Source organism: Triplophysa dalaica, chromosome 14, assembly GCF_015846415.1.
Source record: "Triplophysa dalaica isolate WHDGS20190420 chromosome 14, ASM1584641v1, whole genome shotgun sequence".
NCBI classification, from domain to species: domain Eukaryota; kingdom Metazoa; phylum Chordata; class Actinopteri; order Cypriniformes; family Nemacheilidae; genus Triplophysa; species Triplophysa dalaica.
Window position 1 is genome coordinate 6,767,769 of NC_079555.1, and position 18,391 is coordinate 6,786,159.

Below are 18,391 nucleotides of genomic sequence, written 5' to 3' on the forward strand. Positions count from 1 at the left end.
GAAAGAAGTTTCGTTTTTGGGTGAGATGTTCCTTTAAGGATTAATGCGTATTGTTTACGCCTTTTGCTGAATGAGTGTATATTTGTCAGTGCACAGAATATGCTGGCTTTTTTTAATGAAAGATGGCTGAAGGAGAGATAACATTACTCTGGTAAGCAGTGAGCTATCAGCTGCCTCTGGGGCAATTTCCTGTGGAAGAGGAAATGAAAGAGATGGAAGTTGATTTTGAGTGGCTTTGTTGTGGGCTCTGCTTACTAGTGGATAAAAGACGCTGCGGTTCTCAATCAGCATTTCACAGTCTTCACATCTCATGTGCAAATGTCATGGTGGGCCGACTATGTATTATCTCCACCATTTCAGAGGCCATATTTACATGCTAGGTGGATCTGTTGACTTTAGTTTACATGGTCAAGCAAATTTTCAAGGGGCTATTTATATATTCTTTCTCTCATTTACACATGTCCCTTTTGTTTTTGTGGCTGTTTGCAAATCTCAAGGACTCTCATCTAATGCAATCTTGAGTTGAGCATGCAACACATTAAGTAATATAACATCATGGTAAATGGCTTGCTTTACAGGGCAAAGACACAAAGAGCAGCAAAGAGGCAGCTTTGCCTAAAATTTCATTTTAGATCAATTCATTTCCACCTTATTTTTCTGCCATCACCAAAAAACATGACGATCTTTACAGCCTTGCATTCAGAAATATAACTCACAGGCTTATGGGAGCAGAGCAGATTTTAATTCAAATCTGTATTATTTAGGAAAAGAGCAAATCATAAGAAAAAAATATTTTAATATTTAACAATGGAAACCCCACCTCATTATGAAAACTCTCTCTATACATTGAGAAGGAATGATTATTTCAATGAAAGACAATATGGTACAAGAATATTACAAAAATAATGTTTAGGATCCGTTGAGATCCTAGTTTTACATTCATATATTTTCTCTGGGATATTTTACAATGTAGCATCATTTGGTAGCAAATATCTACACGATACCCAATACTGTTCATCTTTCTGAAATACGGGGCTATAAAATCTGTACTACACTGTACACTAGGAAATGAAGGCTACTTTGCAGCCATTGTGTGTCGTTTCTTTTAAGTGACTGTGGCCATTGGACACGACCTGATCTTGTCCATGTGTGGATCTTGGTGACTCAAGAATTCCGTATTCACTGGTTTCTAATGCTGCTGAGCTTTCAGTGGCTGTGGTGAGACCCAGCATCTCACTCACTGAGTGGGGTAGGTTCTTAAAAGAGAATCAAAACAAAATAAAAACATTAAAACAAACAGCACAATAATTAAAATACTGCTGAAATGTATAACAGTCTACAAAGCTGCTCATGAGACATACCTTGCAATTCTTTATCTGCATACAGATAGACTCAGATTTACCGAGAATTTCTTCTATGTCCAATTTCATAGAGAGTTCATTTATGTGCTGTAACGATAAAAAACAGTAGGTTACCTTTACCCAGAGTAAAAAAATGATCTACATTAGAATATCGTTGCAGATAACCGCTAACCTTTAGGATTTCATTGAATCCATATTTTCTGTCCATTATTTTTTGTTTCTCAGAGTCTAAGATGGCACAGCACACCAGAAGGTGAAAATTTTGGCAAGGCAGTCCGGTCCACATGACCTAATGGGCAAATATATCAAAGAAATGTGTAATCAAAATTCTGATTGAACAGATCATGTTGGAGTTTATGTATTGGTGTGAACATAAGGCGTTGGGACTGTGGTTTCAGCACACCTCCCAAAGGCGAAGGACGTCTTGAAAATGCAGCTCTCTCTTAAATCGGATCAACAACCATCGAAAACAGAAATACAAGTAACCAGAATCCTGTGCCTCTGTAAAAAAAAAAAACGAAGTAAACATTAGTCACAACGAGGCAGAATACAGTGAAAAATCTGAATGAATTATCCTCACCGAGGTAGTTCCAGAAGGCCAGGTCTAGAAGGCGTAGCAACGTGCTGAGCTGAGTCAGCTGGGTCTTCATTCCCTGCATCTGTTCCTCAAAGTTTTCATGCTGTAAGACATTATGAAACGTATCTTAAATGCAGCTTTTATCTCAGTCACTCCATTCAAAGTTCTTGCATGTACCAGCGCAGGGACGGAAACATGCTTTATTGATTTCGTCAAATCATCTCAAAGGCATTCATATGCAACCAAGTGCTAAACTCAGATAAACAAGATGACATTACCATCTCATCCATGAGAGAAACAAAGCACCAGAAGGCATCAACTTCGTTTTCCATAACAACGAGAATGGGAGAGAGCAGGTCACTCATGCCCTGCACGTAACCTGTACAGGAGTATCAAACACACTACATTAAAAAGCACTCATCATAATGTAAATAATTCAATGTGCAATTAAAATTAAAATGACATTAACCAAAAAAAAATAGACAATACTTAAAAACAAGGATTGAAGAGTCAGTAGAAGCATTTTAGAACACATTGCATAACATTGATTCAAATAAGTGTTGTTATCTTACCTAAATCAAAGTCGTACATGCAGTAGGTCATCAGAATGTCATGTAGTAATATCAAGCCGGGATTGTCCAAGCCTTCATAAAACTTGTTATTGCGGTCGGTCCGGTTCACATCTTTTTCTACAGAGATTCAACAATCAGTAATGCAGCATTATTACAAGCAAAGACAACGTTGCACGTGTTTGATGTTACATTATTTAGACTGCTTTACTTCCGAAACTATTTGTAAAACAACACTGACACTGAATACACACCAATAAGGCTCCTGTAATCTCGTAATCTAGAGTTTCTGCGTTCCTGTTCCTCACTGACTGATTTCCACTGCAGTTTCATTCTGAAGTATTCGTCTCTGTTGAGAAAAAATAACACGTATTAATACGTTGATACTCAAGCAATTACAACATCAGTTATGGGACACCTGCATACGTTTTTCTCTTCTGGAGGTCTTTTCTTTCTTCATGGGTGCTGTTCCAGGGGAAATAGCTAAGCAAAAACTTCCAAGCCTCTTTCCTCACTGCATGACAAAGACCCTGATAAAAATAAAAGCACAACAACATTAATGACGTCTGCATTAACGACAATCTCAAATCATTTGAGAGATATTACAATTAGTGTTATTGTGTAAAAAAAAATTACATTACATTTACATTTATATTTATTCATTTGGCAGACCCTTTAATCCAAAGCGATTTACAAGTAGGGTGCAGTGGACAGCTATCACTGCAGAGCAAACAGGGGTAAGGTGCTTGCTCAAGTGCACTTCAGCCATTTCCTGGTGGCACTGAGAATTTAACCAGCGAGCTTCCTTCTACGAGTCCAACTCTCTAACCACTAGACCACAACTGACCCCTTAAATTAATTTCCTCGAATTGCAAACAACACTTAACTTCACTCCATCTCTCCCCCTTCCCTTACGAAGCACTACGGTGGCTGACACAGCACTAAGATGTTGTTACGTTTTCACTTCTTTGCTGAAGGAGATAATGTATTTACAAATGACGTTCTGTAGAGCAGTTTGTCCGCTTAGGGCTACTGTAGAAACAACATGGCGAATTCAATATAAGGGGAACTGCGGTGTATGTAGATAGAAATAGCTCATTCTAAGGTAATAAAAACATAACGTAATGTAATGTAATGTAATTATGTATATTATATTGCATTTCTGTCAATAGATGGTCCAAAAAATAACACATGGGACCTTTAAAACAGGCGTTCTCTCATGCCTTAAAAGTAAAGTCTTACCCCTTTAAAAATGAGCTCCTTTATGAGAGAAACGTTTTTCATTCTTCCTTCTGAGTCTTGGTACTTGGTCCATTCTTCCATTGTAACAGGCCCCTTCCTCTGCACTTCTGGTCGCGGCCCCAGATCAGGCTGCAAAACACACACACCTTAACTACAGTATTTTCTGTATTGGCTGAAATTAAATTTAGAAGTACATCCACTCACTCTGGTTATGACTTCAAAGCCAGGTTCCTCCTGTTGGTTAATCTCTAGTCCAGGAATGAGCTCTCCCATCGGGTCAGCAACCTCCTCTGCAGGTCGCTGGTGACACTCTGAATCCGGCACCCGAAACGCATCAAAGATGTAATTGGTGACTTTGGAAAAGCCACCTACTGTCGTTGTATAGGGATCCTTCCTGAATTTCTGTTCAGACAATGAAAATTTCATGCATCACTTTTATCTGCTTCGACAAACTCGGATATTCAAAGTACCATTTTTAACGAAAATCAGCTGTATAAAAGGCAAGTGATTTAACAAAATAATATAATATTCTTGCTATAAATGACATACCTTTACAATACCATAGTTTACATCATCCAAAAGGTTCTCAAAAGACTGTGAGAAAGCTTTGCTAAAGGTGCTGACAAACAGAATGCTTTCATCATCAGGGCTCCTTAAAAACAAGTCCAGAGCATATCCACATTAACATTCATTGCATAATCCCAGCAATAATTAAGAAAATAAACACAATAAAAGCAAAGTATTTGTTGAATAGTAAACGAATGACATCATTGGTCATATCTCTCCATGCCTTAAATGACAGGAGAAGCTAAGCCAACAAAGCCCAGCCTACATTTCATTATGGAGGCCGAGATAAGAACTTTAATAACAAAAGCTATCTGTTCCTCAGCACAGTCGAATTCAGAATGCTCACAGCCGGATTTAATCTGCTGTGATATTTAACGCTGTTTCTTTCATAAAGCCTTAACTCTAAAGGCACAGCTGCTGTTCGACCTTACACGAGTCACGTTCACGGCCTCTCGCCACAGAACACATGCCTGACTTCCTCAAAGACACGAGATGTTCAAGTTAAGTGTTTTTTTCACTTGCATCCGAATCGGGTTAGTTTTGACGTGCTCTGTTTTAGAGGGGAAAGTCTCCGGATGAAGAATTCTGATTGGTCACACTGAAGGGTCTTAGAGAGTAAGCTTATTGCATGTTGTATTTAGTGAATTAAAAGGTCAGGGGTCAGTTTTAAAAATAAGGACGGGCTGAGTGAAGTATTACAACATTTTCAATCAGAAGAGGCCTGATATTAGATATGGTTATGTAAAAACGGGGTATGTAGGTTTTGTCATTTATGACGAAAAACATAAAATAGGTCATAACATGGTCTGTTTTGAATCGAAAAAAAGTTGATTGTTTGGATATAAGGGGTTCTTTTTTTAAGTCATATATTCTTAACTGCAAAAAAACTTAAACATTAAAAGAGCATGTTCTATATGGCAATAGTCTTAGTGCATTAAAACTGGTCAGTAACTCTGCGGTGCACTCTACTGGTCCAATGCTGCGACTAAAAAAAAGATCACAATTGCACACATTTTAAAATCTGAGACCCCACATAAACAGAATTTCAATAGATTTTCAGATGTTTTGCCTACATCTGAGCCAAGGATGAGACTTCACCCACTTAAGACGGAAAGTCAGGCACGGACACTTCACTTACTCGCTGATCTGAACTGATTTCCTCAGGCTATCCAGAAACGCTGTGCTCCCTCCCTGGTGGAAGTGAATTGTTGGCAGTGCTGTGCCATCTTTCAAGCTGAAAATAAGGTATGACCAGCCCTCCCGTTTAACTGTGATGGACCTGAGGTCAGACACGTTGAAAGAGAAGGCCCATTTGTTGCGGTCATTTACGTGGTTTGATCCACCTGTGATCAAAAAATAACATGCTCGGTTTCAGTTACAAATTTGCATCTTCTGATTTGGGAACAAAAACCTGAGCTATAATTCATTGGCTGATGCATGACATTTTCTGTTAGGTACCGAAAGAAACGAATAGTGACAGCAGTCTGATACAGAAGTAACTTTAGAAAAGGTCCCCCAGTCAATTTCACATCATTTTTTTAAGAACCATAAGATCATAAGATTTCTTGGGAACGAGTAAAAAATAAACAAGACATGAAGTACAAATTATGTTCCAGGAACTGTAAAAGCACTGCCAGCTCGTTTTGGATATTTCCACAGAGACATCATACTGGCAAACTAACCTCGTTTGCAAAGAGCGTCTTTCAAACAATGACCACAAAAGTTTTTTGAAAAAAGCAAACTTGTCGAATTAGTCATTTGTATTTCATCAAATGAGATCACAAACATTTACCTTCTCCATGACTATGAGCTTTCCTCCTGAATGAGACAGCATTGATCATGTCCCATTCTGTTTCATAGCTCAGCTGATGGTCAACAGGTCGATGAGGTTTGTTTTCAGAACTCTGAGTCCACTCCACTACTGAATTGGAGTCCTTCACACAACAATCAAACAGACATAAGTCAGGATATCCATTTAATATAGTATAAAACAATAGTGCAACAACAGGTCTCATAAAGAGACAAGAGACTAACAAACCTTGCAGGCACACAGCATGTTTGAGGGATCTGCATCCTCCAATGGTTTATATTCCACAAGAGTTTCTCCATCCTACAGTTGAATAAAGACAAAATCCATAATAAACATAATGGAAAAGACTTGTGACATGAATTTAATCCTGCACACAAGGATGAAGTATAACAGTTTATAAAGGAATAGTTCAACGTCAAAATGCAAGTTCTGTCATCATCTACTAATCCTCTTGTCATTTCAAACCTTTATGACTTTCTTCCGCAGAACACAAAAGAAGATATCTTGCTAAATGTTGTTAACAGCCCCCATTCACTTGCATTGGTTACGATAGAAGTGAATGGGGGGGGGGCCTGCTGTTCTGTTACCAACATTTTTCAAACAATCTTCTCTTGTGTTCTGCAGAAGAAAGAAAGTCATACGGGTTTGAATTGACAAGAGGGCATGTAAATGATGACAGAATTTACATTTTGAAGGTGAACTACTCCTTTAAGTAATCCAATTCATGTTGATTTCAGGAAAACATAACACACTCGAATAAACATTCTACTTAAAAATGGGGATAACCTCACCTTATCAGTAATCCTGAGGATCCCTGATATTAAATCCTGATCGTCACATTCATCAGGAGATGAGTGTATAAAAACTCCCTCATGTTCAAATACCACCTGCAATACAGATGATAGTATGCTGTTAGATACATAATAAATGTAGGTTAATATATATATAATGTGTATATATATATATATATATATATACATATACACACACACACACATATATATACATACATATGTATGTATATATATATATATATATATATATATATATATATATACATACATATGTATGTATATATATATATATATATATATATATACATACATACGTATGTATATATATATATATATATATATATATATATATATATATATATATATATATATATATATATACATACACAGGGCTGTAAAGTGTTGACATAAGTGCTGATCTGAGAGTTTATTTCATAAGCATTTCACTGTTAGAGAAAAGATATCGACAACCACAAACTCTTTGCGACGACCCGTCAAAATAAAAGTCTGGTTAATTAAAAACAGGGCTGTCAACGTTAACGTTTGTGATTATATTTTTCAGATTAACGCGTTTAAAATATTTAACGCAACGCAACATCCGTTTGTTATGTCATCCTTTATCTAGTTCACCTTATATAATCAAGCTGTCATTCATGTACAGGATTTTAAACCACTTATGCGCGTTTTTAAACAGTTTGTTTTTGTTCAGCTTCTAGCAGTGGGACGCGGCAAAACGCAACGCGAGTTCAAGTCTGGTGTATACAGTCACGGGCTATAGGCTGCGTCAGCGAATCTCTGCCAGACAGTAATCCAGTATTAAGTTCTCTTTCGTGCTTAAATGAATAAAACCAAACAAGACTATACCAGAAAGCCCGTTTTGTTTAGCACTTTCGTAAGCACAGACTTCAACGTGTTAAATAAAATCTTAAATGAATGCAAAGAGTTGTGAAGATGTAAGTGGCGTCGAATCTGCGTCGAGCGGCAGCTCTTAAAGGGGCCGCATCCTTAAAACTGCCGCTGTGAGGAATTCAATGCGTTTAGTATCTTTAATGAGAATTCTTCTGTATTTAAGTTACAAATGATCATTAAAGATTGTATTTGTGTTTGAGAACTTCCATTAAATGTGCGTAGATTTCCTACCTGTTAGACATGATAGCTCTCAATTAAGCTTTTGAATGGCTATAATTAATGTTAAAACAAAAATAATCAACTTAACAGAGACATCAGTAAATAATATCGGCTTTCATTCATAAAATGATGCTATTAAAGAAATCTGTTGTTTTCACATTAATTTTAAAATTAAATGTGAAATTATTAGATTGTAAAGTACATTTTAAAACGTATTATTTAAATTCAAACGCAAACAGGAACATGGGAAAAACTAAATTATATGGCCCTAATGTACCCAACTGTAACATTAATGTCCCTCGTCCGTTACCTGCCTATTTATGTGATAAACTACACATATATATAGTTTAATATAATAATAAAACTGACGTTTCACACTTGTGCTAAAACTGTTTGGCCTGTGTTACAAAACTTCAACCTCTAGCACCAGTGCTACGTGCAAAAAAGTCAACGTACAGCCGTATCAAATATCAATGAAAAGAACATTGTGTCGACTGGCTATTTGAAAATATTAAGAAAGTCTATCTCTTTCATAAACCAGCAAGAACAAACATTTTAATATTACGTTTTGGTATTTCATAGGTGTAGGTTGTTAACCTGCTAACGTTACTACATGAACCGAATTGACAGCTACTGTCATGTAAGGACACAAACAGAATGTTCCAGATTTGCTGTCAGTAATAGCAACACACAACATTAACATTATCTATTAATGAAACAACCCACTGAATGGAGAAAAAAACTTGTGTGTGTATAGTAGATAGTTACGTAATGGATTCCGGTTAACCATGGCTTAATGTATTTTAGGAGTGAATATTAGATGTAATTTTGGTGACAAGCGGTTAAAGAAAAGAAAGCACGTATGTTACAATACTGCAAACCAAGTGGAACAAACTGACATGTATTAAATTAACTCAAACATGTCCTATCATACAATAAACTCTATATGTACACAGCACTAATTTACAACTATGGGCAGCCTTATGACTCAACACCAGTTAAAGCAACGATACAACACCAGTTAGACATTTTTTGTTTACAGACGACCCCCAGACGTAAGTTACATTGTCGACGTGGCCCACGACTATCATTACTTCTAATGTCCGTGTTTTGGTAGTTTGAACTGCTGTATGACACTATTAGTTGATAGCAGACAGGCTAACTATTGCTAAACACAGCAATTTACTACACTGGTATATCATCTACATTGCTCAAATAAATAGTTAAGCAAAACATCCGCGCCAAATCCTACTGAGAAGCACTTGTAATGCGGAGCTATTTTTCATATTTAACCGTATATTGACTTGAAAAGCAGCATGCTCAGTACCTTGGGAGGAGTTGTGGCCGCCATGTCGACTGCTAAATAGACGACGTAGCACTAGCACTTCTCACGTGCCTGTCAGCGATCCACAACAACAGTGACGAGTCATCTTCCGCATGGCCGGCGCCACGCATGCGCATTCACATTTTTTAAATCAACAATATTTAATACAGATAAAATTAGGGTAAGGGTTAGTAACGATTCAAAACAATTAAAATTATTGTATATAACGTGTATGAAGTATTTTAACCCGCGTACAATTTATTAATATACGCTTTTATTTTTGTAAGCTTTACGAGCTTCTTGCTGGCAAAAAGCTGAATGAACACTCATTTGTATGTGTCGCTTTGGTTAAAGTGTAACATTAATATATATTGTATTGCTTAGCGCCTGTATATTATTATTATTATTATTATTATTAGTAGTAGTAGTAGTAGTAGTAGTTGTTGTTGTAGCATTACCTTTTTAAAAATGTGATTACATTTGATTCGTCGACAAATTCGACCTCTGCTGCTCACAACATACACGAGAGGAGGACTTTTATTTTGAAAATAACTTTCAACTGGCGCGAAACTTGTGAGTTTGTTAAAGATTCTTTACCGCGGAACTGTCAGACTAGTTCATGATAAAACATAACATCTTTTCTTGAGATTAACAATATAGAATTGCTTTTGCCGATATTTGACTGGTTTCGTCTTGTTTCAAGAAAAGAAGTCCAGCAAAACAGGAATAATTTGGGTGTCTTTTGAATCCTGATTTAGAGAAACGAATTAAAAAATGGTTCAAATTGTCGTCTCGAGGTAACATTAAACGCCGTCTCAACACAGTTTTAACAAATAGTAAATACAAGTGCTTCTTACTTCAACGAAATCTATTTGCATTGTGTTTTGTAGTAATGCTGGTGAGGGTCCCGCTGAATGGCTTCTCGTGGAGCTGCAGGGAGAAGTGATGTCCAGACAGAACACCGGACTAGCTGGACATCTGATGGGAGACCTTCACTACACCAACGAGGTTTGTCTGATAATAACTTTTGACCGGTTGGCTTAGAAAATTGGTTATGTTGTAACCACAGTGCCTCTATGCATTTATTTTTTGTTGGATTAACTTTTCTCGCAAAGGACTATAATTAAATGTTTGACCATGTGTTCTGTACTTTATTCAAGGGTGTACCTGTGTTAATAGTTGGACATCACATTCTCTACGGTAAGCAGGTTAAACTCGAGAAGGCCTTTGCTGTACTGATGAAACATTCTGGTGTCTCCCAGGATGCTGAGGAAAGCATGGAAACTAACCAGGACAGACCAACTTCTTACACCGTCTCAGCCCTCATCAAAAAGAAACTTATCTTTAAAAACCGACCTAAACCAATCATCACTAATGTGCCAAAGAAAGTGTGATCAATGGCCAGAAATCAGACTGACGGATAAAGCATGATACCTGTCAAAGAGATACGGAGTTTGTTCACTCTTCTGCGGGATTTGATCTGATTATGTATTTATCTATTTTGTGAGTACTTTTGAACAACACATGTAGTGTTTGAGGTTGCTGTGTGCAAACAGTTTGGGAAGAATGAATAGTGGATTAGTATTTTTTGTAGATTTATTGTCAACAGATGCAGTGGATATATTTGTTGTGGAGGAGAGAAATGTGTTTCCAACTTGGGTGATTTTGACAACGATAAAGAAAATAGACGTTTTTAAAACAGGTTTATTATATCAAAATCATTTACAAGTGTTTCAAAAATAATTACGCTGGATTTGGCCTTAGTATCTAAAGACATACTCCAGAGTTCACAAATGCATACAATACAGTTGAATTCATGTGATGTTAAAAGACCATAATGGCCATTTTTGGAGAACATACACTGTGGTTTTCAGTGACCCCTGAATAAATGGTGCTAAACATTTAATATACTTTGCTTTTTATTCTGTGTATGTAAGCTGCCACTTCCTCTGTGGGATGTACCATACTGGAATATAAATCATTTATAACTCCCTAATTGTACAGTATCATGATAACTTGGGTACATAAAAATACAGTGTTTCAGAAAAAAAAGGAGGCTACCCTATGAAATGTAGATAACACTGATATGTTTCAAATATCTTACAATTTTACATTACAAAAATATATGCTACTGTATGATATATTTGAGTGACTGACCAAATAAACCTTATATTTACAAAAAATTTAGATTCACCACCCACAAATGTATGCCTAAACAGTCCGTTGGTTTTGTACAGCTCTTTGTGTGTCTGACAGGTGACGGTGCAAATCCGTTGTTATCTTTGCTGTAATTGCTCAAACCTAATTCATCCAAATCTCATTTTTGAACGTTTCTGAAGTGTGTTCCTGAGGAGCATATTAGTTGTAAAATTTGGCACCCAGTCTGCAAAGTAATTGCATAAAACACGAATGTGAACAGTGAGATTTTAAGTTTGATTGAACTTTTTTTATACTGTAGTTCTACACTCATATACGCTCTTTCGTGTCACTTTAAAGAAACTCTGTGGGAATTACACATGTAAAAAAAGACACTCCACACTAAACGTATTCATCCCCAAACACACACCAGCCTCAGTGTTTACAATTCTGCACTCCCAAGTTTGCGTTTTTGAGGGCAAGTGAGCAATAAAGTTGCAAACTGTGGCATTTAGAGAACTGAAGGTGGAAAAATCCACCAGTTTTTCTTTACTGCATGTCGAAATAGATGATGCAAGGTTAACTAAATTGTTTGTGTGTTTAACCACCTACCATAACATAAATTAGTTCAGTACATGTGATTCCTATTTTTATTCTAGCTAGCAAACAATTTATTGCCGTAACTACTGGGAATAATATACTTATATGTTTAAATATTTGAATGAAAGGGTCGTAATGTCAAATTTCGTAACATCAGGCTAGTATTGAAAGCAACCTGAGAAAACATCCTAAGAACAAATTTATGGGAAAACTTTATGTGAACTATACTATTTATGGGAACTGAGTGTCTTGATACATCTGTTAACATTTTAAAGAGTGTAGTAGAGTTTTGTGGTATATCATAAATATGTAAATAAATTAAATGTAGTTTAAATGTCCTGTCAACTCATCAGCACCACAAAAATATCAAACAGTGATGTTATGATTCATGCTGGATTTTCAGGTGAAGGACGTAAAATATTGACTGGCTTTTTGCAAATACAACTAGTCTTACATAGTTAACTAACCTTATGGTTCAACCAGAAATATTTTATCATTGATTCACGCTGGTGTAAGTCCAAACATGTATGACCTTGTTTCATTGCATAACACAAAATAGATTTTGATGAATGTAACCAAACAACATTGGACCCCAATAACTATTGTATGGAAACAAAACGCCTGAGACATTTCTCAAAATATCTTCTTTGGTGTTCCACAGAAGAAATAGTTGTATACAGCTTTCGAAGAGTGAACAAATGTTGACAGACTTTCAGTTCACTTTCTGCATAATTCAGAGTACCAGCATGACCCCTTTAACTGAATATGGTCATATTGGCTACATGTCCCTACACTAACTTCTCTCATCACTTGATCACTATTGGCTAAACCTTATGCGTTCTTGACTAGCCCTCCGATGTGTGCTTTATAATCACGAAATGCACCATTTCTGCTTTCACCTAATGTAAATTACGGCTCTTTCAAATGCAGAATATGGCCACTGGTTGAAACTATTCAAGTAGCCGTACCGCTTCAAACCAGCGAACTCCCGGGACTCACATGATTCATAATACAGCACCATGTAAAGACGGGTTCATTTCAAATGAACCCGGATAGCTTGATCTGCAGCACCATTAAAGTTGGCCACGCTAGGCTTCAGAATATGATAGGTGATACTGTTCCTCTCTTTTATTACAGCGTTTGGCCACAATGGCCAAGTAGAGCACCAGGAGTATGAGCCAGTAACAGGCATAGAGTGTAGTGCCAGCGATGAGAAGAGCCTTCTCTGTCTCACTGAAGGGCTCCTGCACCTCGCAGTAAATGGTATAAACCACACCCCCCAGCAAAATGGCCGCCCACACAGTCACAGGCACGGCTCCGATCAAATTCACCACTATCTTCTTTCTGCCTGATGTACCCCAGCCTGCTTTGTTAATAGTCAAGAGAGCAAAGATCTTAGCAGGCAGCAGACTTGACATGTAGAGCAGAGAATACAGCGACATGAAGATCATGACCAGGTTGCCTCGCAGGAAGCACGCGTAGGTGGCCTTCACCATACCCACCAGCTGAACCGTCAACAAGAACAGAAGGATGTTCCACAGGCGACCGCGGTAAAACAGATGGATCACCGTAGCCACCAGGAAAAACGGGAAGAACCCGGTCACAACAGACTCATAAGTCATCCAGAGACTGTGCTTGTGGAACCAAAGGGCGTTGTAGAGCCACTCTCGAAAGTAAGACTTGCTCCAGCGGGTTTGCTGGTTGAGCCAGCGCAGGTATTGTGTGGGGGTCTCAGTCTGGCACTGGGAACGTGCCGTGTACTTGGTTTTGTAGCCAAAGCTGAGGACGCGGTTGGTGAGGTGGCGATCATCACCAAAGCTGCACTTGCTTCCTAAGAAGGTCTGGTGATACCAGGGCTCCAAGAACTGCTGGAGGAGAGAGTTGCGGTACATTCCAAGCGGGCCGCTAATGCACTGAACACATCCAAAGTAAGACTGGCAGGCCCGCTCCACATTGAAGGCCATCCAGTAACGGACGCTGCTCAGGAAGGAAATCCAAGAATCATACTTGTTTAGGATCTGAAACAGATAAAGGTAGAACTATGGGTGGCCATACATTATAATAGCAGGTTATTTACCAGATGAATTTGCTGTGTTTCAAAAGTTGAATATAATTGTCTTTATTGATAGTTAAAACAAATGAAAATATCTCACTTGAACATCTCCTCCCACTCCACCCACTTCTGGATCCTGCTCTAGAACCTTGAGCATCTCAATGGTGCACGCTGGATCAAGTACAGTGTCGGAATCACACACCTGCCCACATAATAATTAACTGTTTTAATAAAATATACAGCAGTGACAAAAAGTGATGTCTGACTTTAGGCAATTGACATCTTTTCTCTTTTGGTTACTACTTCTCGGCCACATTTCTGTCTTTTTTAGTTTCTCAGTTGTTTTTCATTTTTTATCTATAATCTATTAATGTTGAGGTCGATCTCCAATTGACAAAGAACAACTGCACCAAAGATGATGGCACACAGATGTTTCAAGGTCATTTTTTCTCAATCAAATGCTGAGCAGAAACAATGAAGGACTGCTGACAGCGCACAGGTGTGCTTAAAACGACAGGTGACAGGAAGGTAACATGACCGACCTTTGACCTGCTGAAAAGATTTAGATTACAGTGACATTGAGGGGAAAACTGTAATGTTTGAGTACATTGTAGTAAAAACATGGCGTTGGATTTTACATTTTTAAAGGTTTTCTTTAAGTGCGCTCACAAAATTTATTGGACTAAACTTAACTTAATTTTAGTTTTCAGGCAGGGATAAATATATATTAAATGTTGTCTCACCTGAATGTAATCCACAGTATTTCCCAATGCTTTGAAGGCAGTATACATCACCTCCCTCTTGCCGCCCCATTCCTGCATAACGCAGGAGTACATGCAGCTCCGCACCACCCTGGCCACCCGTGCAGCCTCCTCTGAGTGCAGCGAACCCCTTCCTTCTCCCCCATCACCGTCGTTGTGGTAATTCCCCTTCCACACCACGCACCCCGTGTGCTCGGCTCCCCCCATCACCTCCTGGAAGATGTCCATCATGTAAGCATCTTCATGCCGATTCCCATCCACCACCAACACTACTTTAAGTCCAGGGAAGGAAATGCGGCGTATGCTCCGCAGACACTTGTGCAAGTAGTCTGGATCCTCTTGATAAGCTGCGATGCAGAGGGCCACGGTGCGATGCAGGTGCTGGGGTCTGGACGGCCCCCTCATTTGCCGGTGCTCCAGGAAGGCGAAGAGGCTCTGCAGGAGGAGGTGGAGGGATAGAAACGCACCATACAGACCAAAAGAGAGGTGGTGCTGCTCGGTGTGGATGAATTGGTAACCTGTCACGTATGCAAGCAGGATGGCAAAGAGCACAACCGCAGCGAACAGGGTGGTGATGAAGATGCGCACAGCAGTGCCAAAGCAAGAGGGCATCTGAAGAAAGAAATAGGAAAAGGAATATAGAAAATATTTCAAATCAAAGTTTTACCTCAAATACACTTGGATAAGTCACGTCGGAGAAAATGGTCTGCCACATACATACAGTATATTAAATATTTAAATTTTTCATATTTGAAAAAATCTCATGAAGACATAAAGCTGAAAATGAATATAATATCTTTTTTAGTTTTAAGTTTTAACAACAAGGCACTTCAAATGACTGTTATTATCATTATCATAATCGTTTATTCCAATGTGTGTTCAGGTGTTGAGTTGTTTTTCTCATTACCGTATATTCTCAATAATGATGCTCACTAAATTCTATAGGGAGACAAAGTTTTTTAAATAATTCAAAGCAACAGTACATTAATGGAGGTACAAAACAACACAATTTGCTTTTTATAATAATAATGAAACTTTTAATTCAATTGCTGTCACTTAGAGAGATTGAAAAATCTTTATTTATTTATTCACCCTCATGTAATGTCAAACCTGTATGACTTTCTTTCTTCTGCAGAATACCAAAGGAGATATTTTGAAGAACGTTGGTAACCAAACTACATTGGCCTTTTGATATACATTGTACGAACACAAAACTACCAAGACATTTCTCTAAATATTTTCTTTAATTTTCTACAGAAGAAAGAGTCCTGTACAAGTTTTGAACCAGGCAAATTTAAATAATATATTACAAAATGAGTTGAAAAGAATGAATCACAAGCTACTGGGAAAAACAGAGATCTTGTAAATATTAAACTATAATGCTAGTCAAAGCTTGGCAGGGAATAAGTGGCGGTCAGCCTGTGGAACAATCCCCCCTTTCATTCATGACGCTGGCTCCAGCTCCACCTATCATGGAAGAAAGAGCCGCTTCACTCGATGCCCTCGAATCATAACTGTGCTGCAATGGGATAGAGTGGCAGAAATATATAGCTGACTTCCACTGAAGTGGTTGTTGATTGTTCCGCCACACTAATTGACTGTTAACTGACTGTGTGCATTCCCAGAGTTATTTACAGCTCTTACATCAGTTTATTCCACAAAACAAATTACACTTTTGAAAGTAGCATTTAGTTTTTAAACAAACAAAATGCATACATTTCTTGTACTACACACATAGGTGCTACAATTCAGTGCTTTAATTTTCTTGTAAGAGATTAATCTTCTTTCCATGGACCTACACTGTACATTTCATCGTGATGTAAATAGTAAATACAAACAGAATATAGACCCCAAGGGATTGAGACAGGAGGCAGATATTGAGTGACATGTTTGACCCTAATTAGAGGGATTCTTCATCTGGAGACTGAGCTTAAAGGGACGAGGTGAAGATGGGCCCCATATCAAACTTAAAAGAATGTCAACCATCACTCAGTCCCCCAAACAAACTAGCACACGTGTGACGAAAGATTAAACAGTGTCCATAGAATAAAATTACACAAATATATAAACACCATCACCTTTGATCACAAATTGCAAAACAGAGCATGACATCTCAATAACTTATTTTATGATATTTTTCTTACTTTAACCTTATTTAAACTGTTGGTATCTCCACATTCCTATTAGTGCACAATTTAACAATAGACAGGGTTTCCAAAAGAGGTCAGAGGTCAATATTTACTCACTGTCTTCATGATGAGATGTCCAGAGAAGAGATCAATATCTCATATTTCAGATCCTGAATCCTTAAATACTGTATCAAACGGCTGCTGAATTAATGCAATTACGAATGATGGGAGATGATCATCTGTTGTTTGTAACTCCGCCCATATGTGTTACCAGCATAATTCAGAATCCAAACTGACTATGATTCACAGAGAAGATGGAGAGAGACATTCTCAGATCTGCTTCTCCTGTGACTGATGCTACAGGAATGAATATGGCAGGTGAGGCAGGTGGTTGCAGATGAAACAGCAGCACGCAGGATCCAGAAGTATGAGATCACAGGTGCATGCCATGGGGGGGCTAATGATGCATTGAGAGAGCTGGCTTTGTTTTCAGGTGAGGAACCGATAGAATGACAACTTCGGATGTGAGATGTATGACAAAGGGGGTGGAAGAGGAATGAAGGGGGGCTGGAAACCACCAGGACTGTTGAGAGAGAGCACCAGGTGAGTGCAAGTCAGATGAATGGCTGGAAGGCAAAACATAAAGTGTGAGTATGGGGAGATTAAGACTCTTAAAACCCAACCATTTTTAGACGTTCTTTCTTCAGTCAGAAAATAAGGCTCTTTTTCAGAAAAATGTATAATCTAAAAGTCCACTAATGCTCACTATTCTCAAAATGACCAATATGAGTCTCTTAACCACACCGACATGATCTACAGTCATGATATAATGCAACTGTAACTCAGTTCCGTTTCCTAATGTATGTAGTTAACAAATACATTTAATTATGAGTGCGGTAGAGACTATTGACATTTCTTAGACAACAGCAAATTTTTGTTAAACCCCTCTTCAACACAAAACACATTTAGAAACACAAACTACAGTATTAAGTATTAACTTGTATTAACATATACATTCATCATTTTATGCTTAAATTATGACAACCTTAGTGAGGATTAGATTTTCTGTGTTTCATTGCTCTCAATCCACAAAAACAAGATTTAAACTTTTTTACATATATAGCTATGCATAAGCAAGAATTAGCTTTGTGAATAGCTTTAGTGACCTCTAATTTGTGAAAGGGCTAACAAATGTATTGTATTTTTTGTACTTATGTCTTATAATTGCACATTATTGTGCCACTAGATCTAGTGTAAAATCTCGGTCTTGTAACAAAACCAAACTGAGAAGCAATACTATAAATCAAACAGTTTAGTGTTTGGGGGGATAGCAAAGTTCA

General features: G+C 37.8%; 3 protein-coding genes across 4 annotated transcripts; 1 reads left to right on the forward strand and 2 right to left on the reverse strand.

The window, feature by feature from the left end:
* Window positions 1-779: 779 nt before the first annotated feature.
* tbc1d15 (TBC1 domain family, member 15) lies at window positions 780-9,866 on the reverse strand. 2 transcript variants are annotated; one of them, XM_056766202.1, is made up of 17 exons: window positions 9,831-9,866; window positions 6,918-7,013; window positions 6,355-6,426; window positions 6,109-6,250; window positions 5,455-5,659; window positions 4,299-4,401; window positions 3,954-4,151; window positions 3,750-3,878; window positions 2,934-3,037; window positions 2,762-2,856; window positions 2,511-2,627; window positions 2,217-2,317; window positions 1,942-2,041; window positions 1,765-1,862; window positions 1,534-1,650; window positions 1,362-1,448; window positions 780-1,256 (listed from the first exon to the last, which is right to left on the reverse strand). In XM_056766202.1, exons 3-17 carry the CDS (start codon window positions 6,370-6,372, stop codon window positions 1,062-1,064), a joined length of 1,809 nt encoding a protein of 602 aa, XP_056622180.1. In that variant the 5' UTR covers window positions 6,373-6,426; window positions 6,918-7,013; window positions 9,831-9,866; the 3' UTR covers window positions 780-1,061. The 2 variants fall into 2 exon arrangements, with proteins under 2 accessions (XP_056622180.1, XP_056622179.1); XM_056766201.1 differs by lacking the exon at window positions 9,831-9,866 and adding an exon at window positions 9,376-9,484.
* Window positions 9,867-9,912: 46 nt separating this feature from the next.
* Window positions 9,913-11,278, forward strand: chtf8 (CTF8, chromosome transmission fidelity factor 8 homolog (S. cerevisiae)). The gene is made up of 3 exons (XM_056766204.1): window positions 9,913-10,169; window positions 10,263-10,380; window positions 10,533-11,278. Exons 1-3 carry the CDS (start codon window positions 10,147-10,149, stop codon window positions 10,764-10,766), a joined length of 375 nt encoding a protein of 124 aa, XP_056622182.1. The 5' UTR covers window positions 9,913-10,146; the 3' UTR covers window positions 10,767-11,278.
* A 138-nt stretch (window positions 11,279-11,416) lies between these two features.
* has3 (hyaluronan synthase 3) lies at window positions 11,417-17,279 on the reverse strand. Its single transcript, XM_056766203.1, has 4 exons — window positions 17,169-17,279; window positions 14,905-15,534; window positions 14,262-14,363; window positions 11,417-14,126 (listed from the first exon to the last, which is right to left on the reverse strand). The coding sequence occupies exons 1-4, from the start codon at window positions 17,175-17,177 to the stop codon at window positions 13,197-13,199; spliced, it is 1,671 nt and encodes a 556-aa protein (XP_056622181.1). The 5' UTR covers window positions 17,178-17,279; the 3' UTR covers window positions 11,417-13,196.
* Between the last annotated feature and the right edge of the window lie 1,112 nt (window positions 17,280-18,391).